The sequence below is a fragment of the Malus sylvestris genome, chromosome 14 (assembly GCF_916048215.2).
Source record: "Malus sylvestris chromosome 14, drMalSylv7.2, whole genome shotgun sequence".
Lineage (NCBI taxonomy): Eukaryota > Viridiplantae > Streptophyta > Magnoliopsida > Rosales > Rosaceae > Malus > Malus sylvestris.
This window is the reverse complement of record NC_062273.1, coordinates 29,267,619-29,284,633: the sequence shown is the minus strand read 5'-3', so window position 1 is coordinate 29,284,633 and position 17,015 is coordinate 29,267,619. Positions and strand designations below refer to the sequence as shown.

The 17,015-nt window shown below is 39.1% G+C and overlaps 4 protein-coding genes across 7 annotated transcripts; 1 reads left to right on the top strand and 3 right to left on the bottom strand.

Annotated features, from left to right (window-relative positions):
• Positions 1–26: 26 nt before the first annotated feature.
• Positions 27–4,411, top strand: LOC126598799 (golgin candidate 2-like). 2 transcript variants are annotated; one of them, XM_050265158.1, is made up of 9 exons: positions 27–316; positions 528–1,643; positions 1,797–1,907; positions 2,085–2,144; positions 2,437–2,494; positions 2,927–3,180; positions 3,475–3,600; positions 3,688–3,735; positions 3,830–4,411. In XM_050265158.1, exons 1-9 carry the CDS (start codon positions 263–265, stop codon positions 4,163–4,165), a joined length of 2,163 nt encoding a protein of 720 aa, XP_050121115.1. In that variant the 5' UTR covers positions 27–262; the 3' UTR covers positions 4,166–4,411. The 2 variants fall into 2 exon arrangements, with proteins under 2 accessions (XP_050121115.1, XP_050121116.1); XM_050265159.1 differs by having other exon boundaries at positions 28–316; positions 3,035–3,180.
• Positions 4,312–7,230, bottom strand: LOC126598800 (uncharacterized). 2 transcript variants are annotated; one of them, XM_050265160.1, is made up of 10 exons: positions 7,007–7,230; positions 6,795–6,864; positions 6,539–6,606; positions 6,383–6,444; positions 6,176–6,257; positions 5,833–6,066; positions 5,487–5,615; positions 5,336–5,397; positions 5,140–5,256; positions 4,312–4,473 (listed from the first exon to the last, which is right to left on the bottom strand). In XM_050265160.1, exons 1-10 carry the CDS (start codon positions 7,055–7,057, stop codon positions 4,422–4,424), a joined length of 927 nt encoding a protein of 308 aa, XP_050121117.1. In that variant the 5' UTR covers positions 7,058–7,230; the 3' UTR covers positions 4,312–4,421. The 2 variants fall into 2 exon arrangements, with proteins under 2 accessions (XP_050121117.1, XP_050121118.1); XM_050265161.1 differs by having other exon boundaries at positions 4,312–4,467; positions 7,007–7,228.
• Positions 7,231–7,567: 337 nt separating this feature from the next.
• LOC126598802 (peptidyl-prolyl cis-trans isomerase FKBP17-2, chloroplastic-like) lies at positions 7,568–8,946 on the bottom strand. The gene is made up of 3 exons (XM_050265168.1): positions 8,468–8,946; positions 8,346–8,390; positions 7,568–8,023 (listed from the first exon to the last, which is right to left on the bottom strand). The coding sequence occupies exons 1-3, from the start codon at positions 8,839–8,841 to the stop codon at positions 7,666–7,668; spliced, it is 777 nt and encodes a 258-aa protein (XP_050121125.1). The 5' UTR covers positions 8,842–8,946; the 3' UTR covers positions 7,568–7,665.
• A 424-nt stretch (positions 8,947–9,370) lies between these two features.
• Positions 9,371–16,496, bottom strand: LOC126598798 (probable serine/threonine-protein kinase SIS8). 2 transcript variants are annotated; one of them, XM_050265155.1, is made up of 13 exons: positions 15,043–16,496; positions 13,830–14,267; positions 13,636–13,736; positions 12,119–13,389; positions 11,953–11,993; positions 11,791–11,859; positions 11,211–11,311; positions 10,695–10,773; positions 10,487–10,585; positions 10,322–10,390; positions 10,194–10,243; positions 9,916–10,092; positions 9,371–9,785 (listed from the first exon to the last, which is right to left on the bottom strand). In XM_050265155.1, exons 1-13 carry the CDS (start codon positions 15,544–15,546, stop codon positions 9,698–9,700), a joined length of 3,087 nt encoding a protein of 1,028 aa, XP_050121112.1. In that variant the 5' UTR covers positions 15,547–16,496; the 3' UTR covers positions 9,371–9,697. The 2 variants fall into 2 exon arrangements, with proteins under 2 accessions (XP_050121112.1, XP_050121114.1); XM_050265157.1 differs by having other exon boundaries at positions 13,830–14,286; positions 15,043–15,191.
• Between the last annotated feature and the right edge of the window lie 519 nt (positions 16,497–17,015).

Genomic DNA, 17,015 nt, shown 5'->3' with positions numbered 1-17,015 from the left:
ATCTAACGGCCCAAGAACTCACACCGTCACCCGCCCGTCACTCGGGCATTCTCATTTCTCACCCTCCTCCCTTCTCCTCCTTTCATCACATCGTTCGTTCTCCCGTCCCATTTCCCCCGCCTCCTTCCTCCTCCTCCTCCTCCTCCTCCTCCGTCCTCTTCCTTCATCCTCTGCAAATACAAAACGCTGCGTTTCGCCAACAATGCACTTCGATTCTCTCCAGAAACACTAAACGCTGCGTTTTCGCTGAACTAGAACGACCATGGCGAACTGGATCTCCTCCAAGCTCAGAGCCGCCGAAACTCTCCTCCAACAGGTTCAATTCTTCTCCTCCTTCTCCTCCCAATCCAGAAAACTATGGAATTAAACAAAAATTAAATTAAAAAAAGTCCTAATTTTTTTCTAATTCTTCGAAACAAACTAGTCGATCTGCAATTTTTTATTTTAATTGTGTTATTTAATTTTTGAGTTCTATCTGTTTGGATTAGTAATGTAAAATCCGTGTGATTGTGAAACGGACGGTTCAGATCGATCAGCAAGCTGCGGAGTCGCTGCGGAAAAACGAGAAGCAGATCGCCGACGAATTGAGCTTGGAGACTCCGACGAAAGCGGGGGGCAGTGTGCCTTTGAAGGATCAGTTGAAGAAGAAAACCCTAGAAAATCAAATTAGTGATTATCGCGGAAAATTAACCAGCGATCCGTGCTTAAACATTGTTAGTAACAAGATTAACATTAATGATGATGGTAGTAGTGGTAACAGTAATAGGGATAGAGAGATTGTTGGAATTCCGAAACCAAGGAAGAGTCTTACTGATAGTGACTGGACTCAACTCCTTAGTAGTACACCGAATCGGGGAACTACTTCTGCCGCGAGTCGCGGCAGTGGTTTCCCCGGGGTTCATAGTTTGAGGAAGGATGGTAGGAGGCAGGGGAGTGCCAGTTCCACATCGAGTTTGTCGGTTTTGGAGGTTAAGAGGAGTCAAAAGAGTGGTGGTAATAATATTGTGAAGACCCCGCGGAGGGCAAGTGGTGGGGAAGGAAGTAAGTTGAATGCGAAAGTAAGTGATGGGGAGGAATCTGGCTTTTCTGTTTCAGATACACCGGAGAGGTCTTCTCGTGTTGAGTTGAAGCGTGATGGTAAGATTTTGGAAGGACGACAGTTGGATTTTAGAGATGTGGGTTTAAACACTTTGGAGGAAATAAAAGATAAGGGAAATGAGGAAAATGGTGAGCGTTTTGATATTAAGGAGCTTTCTTCCGAGGGTAATTTACATTCAGTAAAGAAGGACGATTGGGGTTCTAATAAGAAGTTAGAAGGGGCGAATGTGGGTGATCGGTTGAGAAAGAATGAGTCTAATGAAGCATCTAGAAGTTCTACCTCTGATGATTTAAGGCGAGGTTTTACTTCGGTAACTGATGGGAGCTCTGAGTCGGACACAGACTCAGGTTCAAGTTCTGATTCCGAGAGTGAGCGTGAAAAGGAGGAAAGGAGAAAGAAGAGGGAGAAGATTCTGGCGGAGAAAGCGGCAGCTAAAGCTGTGGAGGCCATCAAAGAGAGGGAAAATATGGTTGCCAGATTGGAGGGCGAGAAGCAGAGCTTGGAAAAAATACTTGAAGAGCAAGTGAAACAACAAGCACAAGAGGTAAGAATAAGATTATTAGGATTTTGTTCTTATCATTCTTCCTAGGTTGGCTGCATTAATCCTATTTTTTTCATTGTTGTTTTATCTAAGGAAATTGAACTTCTTTATCGTATTGCGCAAAATGTTATTACTTAAATTTACCTTCTGCTTCAGGCTTCAAAGCTGCAAATGACTATGATGGAAACCATGGAAGCTGCTGATTTAGAAAAGCAGAAACATAACAACACTAGAATGGAAGCCTTTGTGCGGTTGGCTAAACTGGAGGTACTACAACCTTTTTCCATCTGTTTCTTATGTGTATTAGAAAAATATTCTATTTCATTCTGAGTTCATGTTTTTTACCACTACGTCTAGAAGTATGAATTTCCCTTTTTGTTGACCTTTTTAGTCCGTGCTCATATTTAGGATTTTTTTATTACTAAATGTTAAAATTGATTGCAGACTGCAAATGCAGACCTTGCAAAATCCCTAGCCAATGTTCAATGGAATCTTCAATTAGAGGTATGATTGTATCCTGATTTAAATGATTGATGTGGTCCTAATGGACATTTTATAATCTTCTGAATTGAAGTTTTGAGCAATGGAGTTGTCCAGGTGGTTAAATTGTTTTGATGGTTCAAATATGGCGGATGAAATCATACTGTAAAAATCATTCCTTCTTGTCTTTCATTTCAATTTTTGGGAATTTGAAACGCTTCTCGTGTGCTTTGCCTTACTTCAATACTTTTGTTTTTGTATTTTACTCCTGCTGAAATGTTTCCCTTTTTCTTCTTTTATTCTTTTGGGAGTCCAGGCGAATCAGGTAGCAGAACTTCGACAGCAAATTGAGTTAAAAGAAGTGAACCAGGAAGGTAGGTTCTCTAGAATCGCAAACTAATGTATTGGGTGTGGAAACTAGAAAACTTATTTAAATTTATTTATTTATTTTCATTTTCAAATATAAATTTGATCTCAAGGGCTACCTCTTGCTAAAGGATTTAAGTATAATAAATGTTCTGATCAGTCCCCTGTGAACAATAGTCACAGGATTTGGTTAACTAATCCCCTTTAACGATCTTCATTTGTGTTTTGGTGAAGTGTGCTTGAATTTAAGAGATATTACTTAGTAGATTAAGAATAGACCGACTTCTTTTTTGGCCTCATATTGACTTTATATAGCAAAGCAGTGAATAATTTCATAAAGTACGGAAGATCTCCGACACTCATCAAACTAAATTATCAATGTTGAAATCAATGTTTGTGTTTGGTGTATCATTATGTGGAACTCTTTTTTCTTCTTGTAGAGCTCAGGAGGAAGATCTCCGACACTCATCAAACTAAATTATCAATGTTGAAATCCATGTTTGTGTTTGGTGTATCATTATGTGGAACTCTTTTTTTTTTTCTTGTAGAGCTCAGGAGGAAGATCTCCGACACTCATCAAACAAAATTATCTCTAAAGAAAATGGCAGCGTCAAAAGGGATTGAACTTGAACGAGAGATTTTGGAGGCAGAGTATGCCTTTGTTACCGATAAAGTTGTGCGATTGCAAGATAAGGTTAGAGAATTTCACTATAATATTGAAAACTTGTGATAGTTTATTAACTGCTGATTCATTATGTCTTTCCCCCGTTTGCTCTTTGTGTGTTAATATTTACTTGGGATGGGATGCTAACTTGATAGAATAGTGTGAAAAGATAGAGCTTGAACTATAATAAGCTTATGGTTTAAAGCCTTTGACAACATTGATTAAATGCCGTTTCCTGATAGAACTGTTTGATGATTCATGTATTGCCCTCATGTTGTAAAATTCCGTAATCATTTACATGATAAATTACGTGTTACGTTTCAGGCACAGAAGCTGGAAGCAAACATTGAATTCACAAGGAAAGAGATAGATGATCCAACAGAAGTAGAAATTGAGCTCAAGCGAAGGCTTGCTCAGATGACTGACCATTTGATTCATAAACAAGCCCAGGTTTGTCATTCGAACCCCATTCTTAATTCCCTCGGTCGTTTAAGTGAGAGGTTTTATCTGGTTACCTAAACCCTAAACCCTAATCAGGTTGAGGCTCTCTCCTCAGAGAAGGCAACTCTTATGTTCAGAATTGAGGTATGTTGATTATACCGATAACTCTTTTGTCGTGAAACTTTATTCCGCAAGATGATGTATCCGAGGGACAGTACTACATTTATGCATTATGCAGGCTGTCTCAAGGTTGCTAGATGAAAGCAAGTCATTGACCGAATTTTCCGCTACCTCATCAAGGGACATAGAATCAGGCAGACCTTTATTCGAAGACAGAATCCGGTCAGGCAGGAAGCACCTGGGTTCAGCACTTCAGCAGTTGGAGTCCATATTCTTGGCCGGAGTAGTGTTTTTAAGGAGGAATCCGACTGCGAAAATATGGTCCGGGATTTACTTCTTGTGCCTTCACTTGTGGGTTATTTACATTCTAATGTCCCATTCCCAAGCTTCAAATGAGATCAAATCTGGGTCTGTCATTTCCTTGGAAAACATTAACAACACTGCTGGTGTATAGTATAGTATAATGTGTTTGTATTTTTTTTTTGGTTCATTCGATCCCGGTCGTTTTCCATGAATATAGGGGCAGTCAAGTTTGGCTAGGGCAGCGAGCCCACCTCTGTATCCGAGTTTGAATTCCTACCTCCGTAGTGTAGATAAGGGTAGAAGAGAAAGAAGTCCATATTCCATTCAACTGTAGTATTATACTTCATCGAAGTACGAATAAATGCATACAATCGTTACAATTCAAAGTATTACAAAAGTATCGTAAGCTAGCCAATCTTCAATCCGTCGCTTCTTCGTTCTACCGGGCTTGTTCTACACCTTGCACAGACGGCAAACGTCTTACAAGTTAAAACAAACAGTTTGGCACATGAAAACATAATGCTAGCAAAAACGATAACGCACTAGTAAAAAGATCACTCGTTTTCCAAACGGAACAAACTGTTTCAAACCCTGATTTTCCAAAAGGTTTCTTCCAATCGATACTTTAGACTGTCAATTTCCGACTGGTTTGGTATTGCTGTGTTTTGAAAAAAAATTGTTTCTGCTGTGCTGTGAGAATAAGCGTGAAATAAAGCAACAGAGTGTTTGGTAAACTTTTTTGTAAAAGTGCTTTTGAAAAAATAAAAAATAGCAATATTATAGTGTTTGATAAACTTTTATGTAAAACATATGTGAAAAAAAGCTGGTTTTTCAAAGATGGGTTTTGCAGCTTTGTGTTTTTGGCTTTTTTTCACCTAAACCCGTGAAAAAAAGCTGAAGCTGAATGTTACCAAACATAAAAAAACCACTTTTTGATAGCCACTCAGAATCACCTCAGTACCAAACCAAGGCTAAATTGCTTCTTGTTTAAGTGTTTTCCATGTGTGGAAGACTTGTGTTACGATTGTAGAAAGCAAATATATGAACTCAACACTAGCACAAGATAAGTTTAGGGTTATGTCTTCGGGCGGAAACTATATAACTTCGAACAGATTGTAGCCTCACCAGTTTGGCTCTTCCCGAGGAAGATTACGACTGTAGAGAGGAAACTCAAAGAGAAAAGTCGATTTGAACCACAATGGCAAGTTCTTGTATATAGCCGGAGGTAGCGGAATCAGAGGGCTGAAACAAAATATGTTGGTCTTCAGTTATTACAGTTCATACTCGAAAAACAAATACCAAAAGAACAGCTGAAGTTTACCTAGTCGATCTTTTATACAGCCTGTATTCGTCCACGTTTCCAAACTTCTTATCTGCAGAGTCCTGTTATTGTTCAACCCGACGTTGTAAGTTACAACTCTTCAAGTGCTATGAATTTGCAATGAGCTCAGAAGAAAGGGGAAGAAGCAAACCTCAAGCATCGGTATGCCACTGATGAAAAGAAGCAACAACGTGAGAAAGATCGGTCCAAAAATCACCAGCCACTCTGCACCTTTCAATACAGGCGTGGAAGCAATAAACACTCCCCACCAAAGGAATATCTGAGCAACAACATTTATCAAGGTTTCATTTAACTTTGACAGAATGAATGCAAAGCTACTAACATGTCGAAATTTGTTGGATGAATGATGTTTCGACGCAATTGTGACTCTTGTTACGGGATGATTTGTAAATATGTGAAGCAGACAATGCAAGCATATGATGGAAGACGCAAACAATCAAATTAAAAACGTTTGTGGAGAACTTTTCGATACTTACCTCACCAAAATAGTTTGGATGGCGAGTGTATTTCCATAGTCCGACATTGCACCACTTTCCTCTATTTTGTGGTGAACCTTTGAATGTCAGTTTTTGCTGATCCGCTGCAGCTTCAACTGAAAAACCGACAAACCATATAACCCATCCAATTATGTCCACGGCTTGGAGTGATGGTTTTCTGTTGCTTGCATTAGCAACTGTTACAGGTAAACTCACAGTCCATACCCACACAGCCTGCAGAAAAAACAGGTTGCTTTAAGAATCAAATCAACTTTGTCCTTCCGAGAACAAGCACAACGCAATGATGCACAATAAAAGCCGAAAGCAGGGAAAGCAAGAGAACCTGAAATATCCAGAAAACTGCCAACTTCCCTATATTACCACGCATTTCATCAAAACGCCGATCCTCTACCCATTGCAAAATCCTGATCAGGAAACGTTTTGTGTATTAAAATTGCGATTGGATTTCGATATAGGTAATGTTATACTCCATACTCATGTGGTAATGCCTCAAGTACGCCGAATTCACACAAAAAGCATCACAAAATACCTCATCAGTAGGAACAACCCGAGGCGAAGACCCCATATTATCACAAGCAAACTCAACACTACCTGAAAACAAGAACATCAAGATTTTCTTTATCCAGTATCAACGCGAACTACGAGCAAATTAAACACTTTTGAGAAGAAATTAATAATACAATACCTGTCTAAAATGCCATGACCCCTTCACAACCAAAGTCAGAATAGCAAGTATAACAAAATTGGTACTTCCTGTGAAAGGTGAAAAGAAGAACAAATATAATTACACACACAAAATAATCAGAAATGTATCAAAATCCAGTCACAGCGTTTCTTGGCGACCAAACAATCCAATCAGTTTCTAATTAGTATTGATAAGCAGGAAATTAAGTTAATAAACTATCAAATTGTCTGGAAATAAATTCAGAGGGAAGAATTACCAGCAAAGTCAGTGACTTTGTCGAACTTGAGAAGAGCAGTAATTATGAAGAACAACAACTGATACCCCACCTTCATCAACCAAAAAAAACACCATATTTCAGAGATTCTAGAGAGAGAAAATGAACCTAATAGGAAAACAAGCATGCAGAACAAAAAAGAAGAAAGCTTTAGAGAGAGAGAGAGAGACAGAGAGACAGAGAGAGATAATTACAGTGACAATAGCAGTGAGAGCTAAGAAATTGGAATCCAAGACTTTTCCCATGGAAATTGTTCTGGGTTTTTGCTTCTGAACAAAAAGCTCTATGCTTTGCTTGCTCTGCTTTGCTTGCTGCTGCTGAGATATCAAATGTGGAAAGGAAGCTCTCTGAAAATTCAATACAACAGGAAAATGTTTGTGGCTGCAGTTTTAACACCATTACTCCCTCTCTCTCTCCTCTCTCTCTCTTCCTCTCGCTTTCTCTCTCTAAGATGCTAAAAAGGAAATATTCTGTTTTAAAGTTTAAAATGTCATCAATTTCCTATCCAATTTTTTTGATAGGAAATTAATGGATGACATATTTTACTCGAAATTGGTTGAAACCGGAATTTTCCAATCCGAGAAATTTTTTTAATATGTGATTACGTATGTTAAGTGTCATAATATAAGTAGTTGAACTTTTTTTTCCAAATATACAATCACTTGTATTATGACACTTAATGTACTAAATTGTGTTCCAAACATACGCAATCCAAGTTGAATCGTATACGTAACCAATTCATAGACAACACAAAATCAACAAAAATAAGAACCCAAATTATTTATTACACATTTTTTCCTTTTAGCAATATCAAAAATATACAATTAACACACAAAAGAATGAATGATCCTCCTCATGCAGATGCAATTGAGACTCTATCAACCTCAATAATATACTCTAGGGTTGCAGAAGGAGGAATTTGCAGACCACGACCCAAATCTGCACCATTTTCTCCAAACCCCAAGCTTGGAGGAACCACCACTCTCCTTTTGCTACCTTCCTTCATGGATCTCATCATATACTCTATCCCTTCACATACTCCTTTGCTGTATGGCTGCCTGGACCCCACCACCAGAGCCAATGGCTTCTTCTCCCGCTCAAATGTGTCCACAAAAACTAGTTCGCTGCCTTCTACTTTCCCCTTCAGGTCGATCACCACCAAGTCCCCCAGCCTCGGAGTAGCTCCGCCGCTCACTCTTATCTCGTAGTATCTACATTGAAAAATGCATGTGTTTAACCAGGGTCGTTTGAAATTGCTTATGTAACATACATTTATGCTCAAAAGTTCTTCTAACAACGTGTATAGGAAACACTTGCTGTTAATCCAAGTGCTTCTTGTAAAGTGATTCCTGAATGAAAGAAAGCTTTTTAATTTTTTTTTTTGCTAAATATTATCGTAATCGTTTTTAGATCTTCTAGAAGGGAAGGTAACCGTACTTCGCTAGTAATGTTCTTACCTCGACACGCTTAACTTCGGAGTTCTTATGTGATTACGTGCATGATAGCTACATTATGTATGAAAGAGAAATGTACCTTATGCCATTAGGTAACACCACCTCTTCTTCTTTCTCAGCATTCCTGCAAAAACACATAATGTCACATGATATGAAATTATATAATTTTGGATTTGTGTGTATATATATATATTTATAAACCTTGTGTTTGATTCTTGTTGGGAGACTTCAAAGCGGGTTTTAATTTGCTCAGAAACAACACCAACTGTGAGAAAGGCAGCCCAAGCAAGGCCAGCACCAATCCCAAACCTTCTGGTCAACGTGGAAGCTATCCAGTCTGTGGAGTCTGCCTTGGTTTTGGTCTTGGATGGCTTTTGCTGCTCTTCTTTTACCGGCGTCGGCGGCTGCTCGGATGAACTTGTGCTGAGCTGCTGAATTGGTGTCGGAGAATGAGGCGGTTGTGGAGGAAGATTTTTTGGCGGAGGCAGCGGCGTTTGTGATGAGGAAGGAGAGAAGTGGTTTGGTCTTGTTAGAGAGTGGGAGATAAATGGGGAAGTACTACCGAAGGAGGCCATCTCTAAGAAGATAAAAATGTTGATGAAGCTGCCTAGTGAAAAATGGGGAACCAAAAAACTCTTCCATTAAGTAGGTGCTGGTCCCTACCTTATCCATGTATTTGATGGAAAATTTAAATGGTGCGTTGCCCTCTCTCTGTTTGCCTACAAGCCTCTTTTTCAATTACATTGCTGATCGCCTCTCTGATACATACGAATTCTGTGAACATGATTACAGCTTAACTCTATTAAATAGGTGGTAAGCAACGCTGTCTTTAAATGAAGTACATATAATGTTATTAATCTGGCCACCTCTCTAATATAAGCAAAGCGACTGCCAAATGTTGTACAAATGATATTTTATATATCCAATTCGATGTCAATTTGCCAGTAGTTTTAAAATTCATACAGCCGACCCCACTTAGTGAAAAGAGACTTTGTTATTGTTTGGATTCGATATGTCATTTGTCAGTAGTTCTCCATTTGCATTAAGCACGCTATTGATTTTTCACCTTCTGATTCAGGCAACAAGAAACTCTTCCGATCAACGGACACCGGAAATCAAAACATTGATTACAACAATTGCCAATGAATTCTTTACAAACAAATGCACAACCTCGCGAATGGCCGCCCTGTTGGGAATACAGAAAAGAGGAGGAAACCGTAAAAGCAAAAAGAAGACGAAAGCGAAAATTGGAGTATAGGTTAGGTCATGATCTTCAATCTTTCTCAAAAGCTGTTCCGATCAAATGTACAACTTGCCTTCATCCATATTTTGGCTGTCAAACGAGCCGATATTCACTGTTTCAGCCAGCCAGCTGGGGATTCTCCGACGCAGGATGGCTGGACCTTCTTGTAGCCACTGCCTACTTGTGCACTAGGTCTGTCCACTTCTACTTATCGGCTTCTGCAACGGTTTCAGAATTGCCATGATCTCAGCAAACGACGGTCTCAATTTTGGATCTCTGCAAATGTTAATTAGGTTCAATGTAAGGTTTGTTCATCTGCCTAAATACACATTTGAACTGATTTACAAATGACAGACTACAATTATCAAAATCAAACGAGAAAAAAAGATTCCGAAAGTATACTCACGTTTGCCAGCATTTTCGAATGAGATCTGCAATTGCAGGATCTATATTATCTGGAATATCAAGACGGCGATGTTGAAATCCAACTGCACCAACAACTTGCATTGGGTTCATTCCTCCCCATGGCTGTTGCATCGTAGAGAGCTCCCATAAAATGACCCCGTAGCTATAAACATCGCATCTGCACAGTACACCAAATTTATATATATCAGTACAACTCCAGCTACGGTAACAAAAGTTAAATATATATAATACAACATTTGGCGGGGAGATATGGCATACTTTTCATCCGAAGGTTCATTTCTTAGCACTTCCGGAGCCATCCATTCAGCCTGAGGATATAAATTTCAAGATTTAAAATATCAAACATATGCAACATTTGAGAAAGAGTAAGTTGAGTAGGGCTTTACCGTCCCTGCAGTCGACCTCGAGGAGAGAAATGTGCTGTTCTTCATTCGTGATAATCCAAAATCACAGACCTAATAACAAGCAGAAAACTTCACATACAACCAAACTGATCTCTAAATATACATTAAAGGTGTTCAGGAATTTCGCCAAAGAGATAAGAAACACACCTTCACTACCCAGTTCCTATCGACAAGAAGATTTGGAGACTTCAAATCACGGTGTACAATTACTGGAGTGCAGTTATGCAAGTAATTCATTCCGCGAGCCTGAAGATTTAATCATTGAAAAGAAAAGTTAAGCTAGATGAAGTTATCAATCACAATACATGATTGTTGGCTCATACTCGAATAAACCGCAAGAACAAGAGAATATTACAGCATCAAGAGCCATCCTCAAGCGCCTCCGCTCATCTAATTGATTGTTAGGCCGGTGTAATAACCTGTATAAACTACCTCTGCAAAATATGACTTCTATTAATAACGCGTGAATATAATTAATTAACCAAATCAACACAATGCAGTTCTTAAACTTCTTATATACATAAATATATAGACCAAGATTAAAACAACAGAATTCTATAAGACACAAAACACAAAATCTGTGCTGCGTTTTGTTTCAGGCGGACTATGATTCCAAATAAATATTAATATTACCTATTTCAAAGAAACTGAGGGTAATAGTTAAAAAGAAAATACAATAAAATCCAATCCTCGTGAAGGTACTTGCGTTTTGAAGGGAAAAAAATGGTTGCATTCTTAAGGCAAAGAAGCTCCTTGTACTCGTACAGTATTAAGAATCAAGAACTATTAGTTACGTCAATATGAGTTGAATCCATAAAAGATGTCGAAAGTAACATTTTCATAAAAAGTGAAAATGAAAGTTCTGGTATACCTTGGAAGAAATTCTGTAACAATGGAAAGATTTGGAGTGCGAGTTATCGCACCCATGAAGAGAACAACATTAGGATGCCTGAGTCTTTTCATCATCCGAACCTTCAAATTTTACAAATAAAGGATTAACCTCAATATTTGAAGGAAAGATTCTGGAAAGCACATTAAACATGGAAAATATTTCTACTTTACCCTCTAACTTCCTAAACATCGATTCCATTCCAATGCAATTGTGATTCCATAACATTCTAATGTTTATTCCAGCAACCAACTGCTGCCTAAGTACATAGAATCATACAATGTTACACCAGGGAGAGAGAGAACTCCTTACTTCATTCACTATAACTACACGAACCTAGAACACCTAAAGCGATAACCGAACCATGGTGGTCCCTACAAAGTTTTAACTACATTTATATAAAATGTACAAATAATTCTTAGGTTAAGTAGCGTACTGCTCCCTCTCAAACAAGCTTTTTCCTTCAGTGCCACCTTCTTAGCAAGGAAATAGCATGAATTGATGCCATAAAATGATCAAACACAAAAAAATTCTTGAAATGGACAAAGGGCGAAGCTTTTACCTCACTTCTGAATTCATCAAGTGATTCGCCCAATAAGTCTTGGTCTAGAAACTTCTTCACAGCAACCTCCTGTAAGACCAAATAACGAAAATAAGCTCAAAACTCCCACAGCAGACAATACCACAATGGCTCAACTTTTAGGAAGAGCATCTGAAATCTTACAGTGCCATGCCAGTCTCCATGATAGACCTCCCCATACGATCCTGCAATATCCAGGGTGCATGAACATATGAAATTAGAATTAGAGTATGGGACAGAACACCATTTAGACTATTTTTGTTTAGATATGAGAAGTACAATATTTATAGCATAATGCAGAGGTCAGTACCAAGTCCAATACGTTCACCCAAGGTGATGTCCTCCCATGGAATCTCGCAGTCTGCAACATCATCAATTGTGACATCAGATTTAGTGCTTTCATTACCTGCTGATCGATCTGATATTCGCTCGCCTTCTGAATTAACTCCCGAAGCATCATGCTCACGGCCACCACTGCCCCTTGGTTCAAAACCACCACTTTCTGAATCTCCATCACTTCTCATGCCCGGCTCATATTGCTTACTGACAGCTACGGTTGTTGCAACCACAGCTGCAGCAGTAGCAGTGGCAGCAGCTGCCACAGGAAGTTCGAGACTTGTGTCAGTACTTGTTTTTGCTGCAGCAACTACCATAGATGATGCAACAACAGCTGCTGCGGCCGCCGCTGCTGCAGCAACAGGGACATTATTTGTATATTTAACTGGAGATGCTTCGGACTGTGATGAGATATTCTGGCCAGTTACGTCCCTCGTATCAAGTGTAAGGTTGACGCCTAAACCTTCCACAGGCTTAAGAATCTCCGGTTGACCGGAAGTACTAGCTTTAAGATTCACCCTTTGCTGAGGCAAAGGAGGCAGAAAGTGAGCTGGCCTTTTATCATCTTGACTTTTAAATTTTTGTGTTCCAAACCTTTCTTTATTTTCGTTCTTATCTTCTGCCCGGCATTTGGTCTCGACTGTTGACACATCTAACTCCTCTGGATATATTTCCCTAAACAAGTTCGGGGGAGCAACAACACCACTCTCACGTAAAACATCATGAAGCTTTTGAGCTAGATTTGGATTCTCCTTGGCAGCAACAATCATGTATTTAGAAACATCCTTAACCTGCTTTTTATTAACGGCTGGAGATCTAACACCTTCAGTCCATGAAGGGGATCTCGTATGCGCAAAAGGATAATTTGGCTTTTCTGGAAGTTCCTGCACCAGCATCTTTTCTACGTCAGAGGCATATCTAAATTCATCTGAAGGCATCTTGGGTTGTTCCTCGAATTCAGTTGGTCTGGGTAGATCATGAGAAGCTGGTTCTTCTCTCTCTTCGGAATCCCTTGCGGAAGAAGCAAAATTCCTTAACCTGGATTTCTTCTCTAATGTACCAAAGTCTGAATGTTCTTCAAACGAACTCCCAACTCCACTACTGGAAGAAGCAACATGAGAGGAATCAATGTCTCTAGACAAAGGACTGGCAGAAAAGTAAGATTCATCATATTCTATATGTGATCCAGCTGCATCAGATGGAATAAGTGTGCCAGGGTCTGCCATCAGATCAACAATATACTCCCTGAAATTCACATTGTACATACCTTAAAAACAGATTAAGATTGTGGAACTTCAAATGAGAAAAACATAAAGAAACACACTTTAATGGCGAGAACATTTTCGGCAATATTTGACAATTAACACGTCCAAAATAGCTTATATGTGCTTGTAGAATCATTTCTTAAGGCATGGAAAAAAAAAAGGCAAAAACACCATGTAATCAAGGACTTGTCTTCATTAAAGGTGACAAACTTGTAAGAAAAGTTACCTATCATCAACTTTTACAAAGTTCATTGCCACATCACTGGACCCGGTGTATTGTTGTCCTTTCACCAACTGGCATGGGATGCTCACACTATCAGCCAAAACCTAGTTACCAACATAACAGGTGAGTGATAAGCAACCAGTAATGAAAAAAATATGATGGAACAAAGCATACATGCCACTGTTGAGAGCAAGTACCTTGAACAACAATGCACGATGTCGAGCTAATCCAATCGTCAGAGAACCAAGTGGCAAAACCATGCTACCAATGGTTCCTTTCAAACTGTAACTAAGATTTTGCCATTCTCTCAACATGTTTTCAGGATTCGCAACTGGTCCACCCATATGGTCAGCAACTAAAAGAGCAAGTTTTCGCACCAGATTGCTATTTAGAAAAGCCAGAGGATCTGAACTTGACTTTACAGCCATTTCTAGGGCCACCTGTTCAAGTTTCAACAACTTCGCATCGGCAGCTCTATTGACCAAAACTGCTTCCCAGGTGACACTATCTGACAAAGGTGTTCCTTGCAGATCAACAAGGGAAGGCATTCTTTCGGAGGTTGACTCCGTCAAAATTCCATACAGATCATAGAAACCATCCATGACCTTGTCATCATAGCTAAGAGCATTGTAATTCTGTGAAGAATGGATAAATCTACGATATGAGACGGAATTAAACATTACAAAACTGAAGAGACAATTAAATTCAAGAACCACTACATGTTGCCAGCGAAAACATAACATAGAAGTAGAACACAGACGTGAGCTTCTAGGTTGAAGGGTTAAATTTTCAGTATAGCCATGTTGATGAGCAGACGGGGCAGGAATACTCCAGTTTTTGGCAGTTGTTCCTGACACTAGGAATCTATTTATTCCTTCCCAAAATGTAGAAGTCCAACCCACCCTTCACCCACTTCCTTTCCCAATTTTTGTACAGGTATAGATTGTGTATATTCACTACTCGTGCTTTCGCACAAGTAGATGCAGATGTGACACAGCACCGTTGATGATGACTTACAACTACATTGTTCAAACTGCTAGAAGGTTATCAATAAAAGGTCTCCGGTGTCTCATTCATCACAGGTAATGAAGAGGCAAGGATCACAGGAGCAATGATGTTGACACCAATACCTTTCGGTACAAACTTTTTTCCACACTTTTGGCGACAAAGGTAACTAAAGCCTAGTACTTAGAATACTATCATCTACGGACAGATGACAACTGAAATTCATTTCTCTGTATATAGTTTCCGGCATATTATAAGCAGAAATTTGACTAACCAAACAAATTCCAAGTTTAAATTTAATGAAGGAATGTTGATCACCGTTCGGTCTAGTTTGAATGTATTCGCAGGTAATGAACAGTAAGTCTACCGAAATTCATTCAGAGTAGTACATGAAAAGAAACGTACCCAATAGCGGTATGCTATAACTTCAGCTGGAGTATTATCAGGAGCACAAGACCCCAAGCTAATCTGCTTAACAGCCTCAATCTGAACTGCCTCTGGATCCTCCCTAGCACTCAATTCCAAAGCCAATTGAATCTGATACTCTTCTGCTATATCAGCATCCCTCGAGGTACTAGACCCCGAATCGCGCCTACCTGTATCCGAAACAACATCTAAACCACTCCCACTAACAGCTGCATCAGGTGGCTGCTCCACTCTCGCTGCCCTGTTGACATTTGAAGATGATGGGGGACTAGGGCCATGCTTATTGGCAACTGAATTCAACCAACCCGAAATCCCCGAGAAGGGTTTATGCTCAGAACCCTGATGGGACCTCGAGTGCAAAAGCCTTTCGGTTTCGGGGGATGACTTGCTAATAGACTTTCGGCCCCTTGATGAAGCTGCAGACCCTTCCGAATCTTCTGATTGGTTGGACATGATATGCAGTTTCTTAAGAAGGTTCTTCATATCGTTTTCATAAGTCACAACAAAATCGAAGGCCAAAGAAATAAAAATCTGGCCATAAACATCTCCATTGTCTTGGACCAAGCATGAAATCCTAAGCACTATATCACCACAAAGCAAGCAAACTGAAAAGCAATCCAAAAAGCCCTTTTTGCAGAAGCACTTCACAGAGCCCTTCACAGGGTCAAAAACCCCCACTCATATCCAAAAGCCAGAAATCACCATTCCAAGCAATACCCCAGTAAAGTTTCAACCTTTACCAATACCAAGAAAACCCCAGATGCTTAGATTGAAAGTACTTTTCCACAAAGCAATACAAATTCAACCCAGAAACAAATACCCACAACAGGATTGTATCAATCAAATATCAAAACTTTGATCCATGTTACCTCCTCCAAGAAGCAAACTTTTTCCGAAAACAGAGAGAGAAATGGATCTTCTTCTTTCTTTGTATTCAAAAACAGAAAGAAAAAAAAAGCATAGAGAAAAGAGAGAAGGGTATTGGTATTAGTATGAACTTTGAAAAAAAAGAAAGAAAAAAAAAAGAGAAAAAAAGGGGGGCAGGTAGCAGAGGCAGAAGACAGCAAAGACCAGCAAGTGGGAGCGTAGGACCTCGAAGAGAATGACCCACCTTGAGTTGAGGTGAGGAGAGAGAAAGTAAGAGAGAGAGAGAGGAACAAGCTTTTCAAGGATAATTCAGTCCCATAGAAAGGTTAAATTGGTGGGGGTGGGAAACACAAGCACATCCAGCCGCTCTCTCTCTCTACATACACACATATTTGTGTATAAAACTGGTTCTCTAATTCAGTCATTCCGTTGGGGAACTGGAAGTACCAAAAATTTAGGGGGTGGTGGTGGGAATTGGCATGAGTTGGGAAGATGTGTGCTAAAAGTTAAACTGTAAGAGAAATGGAATATGGGAATTAGCAGAACAGATTGGGCAAAGTATTTGCTATTTCGAGCAAAATAAAGGTCTTGTCCGTTTTGATTTAAACGTCACTTTTGGATCTAAAGGACAAAACTCACTTGAACTGCTAGTGAAAAAATTCACACCCAACTCCTAACTGCAGAATATGGTATCAACACCATTAAATGACATGTTTATATAATTTAATTAATTAGGAGATTTAATTCACCAAATTCTCTTTGAACTTGTATATTAAATTATCTTTAATAACAAATTTTTCAATATGCCGGAAAAACGATTGAATTTTCAAGTGTCATAATACAATTAGTTGAAAATTTTTAAAAAACAAAAATTACAACCAAGTATTATGACAATTGGTGTATAATATCGTGTTTCTATCACACTGAAAATTTTCTCGTCTCGAATAAATGGAAGGCTACGTTGGATAGAATGGATGTACTCTCTCCATGCACATGAGTTCTTACCTCTCTTCATGCATATTAAAAAGTATAGTATTGATTTTATCAAAATTACTTGGAATGATATGATATAAGTTGTTTACTCA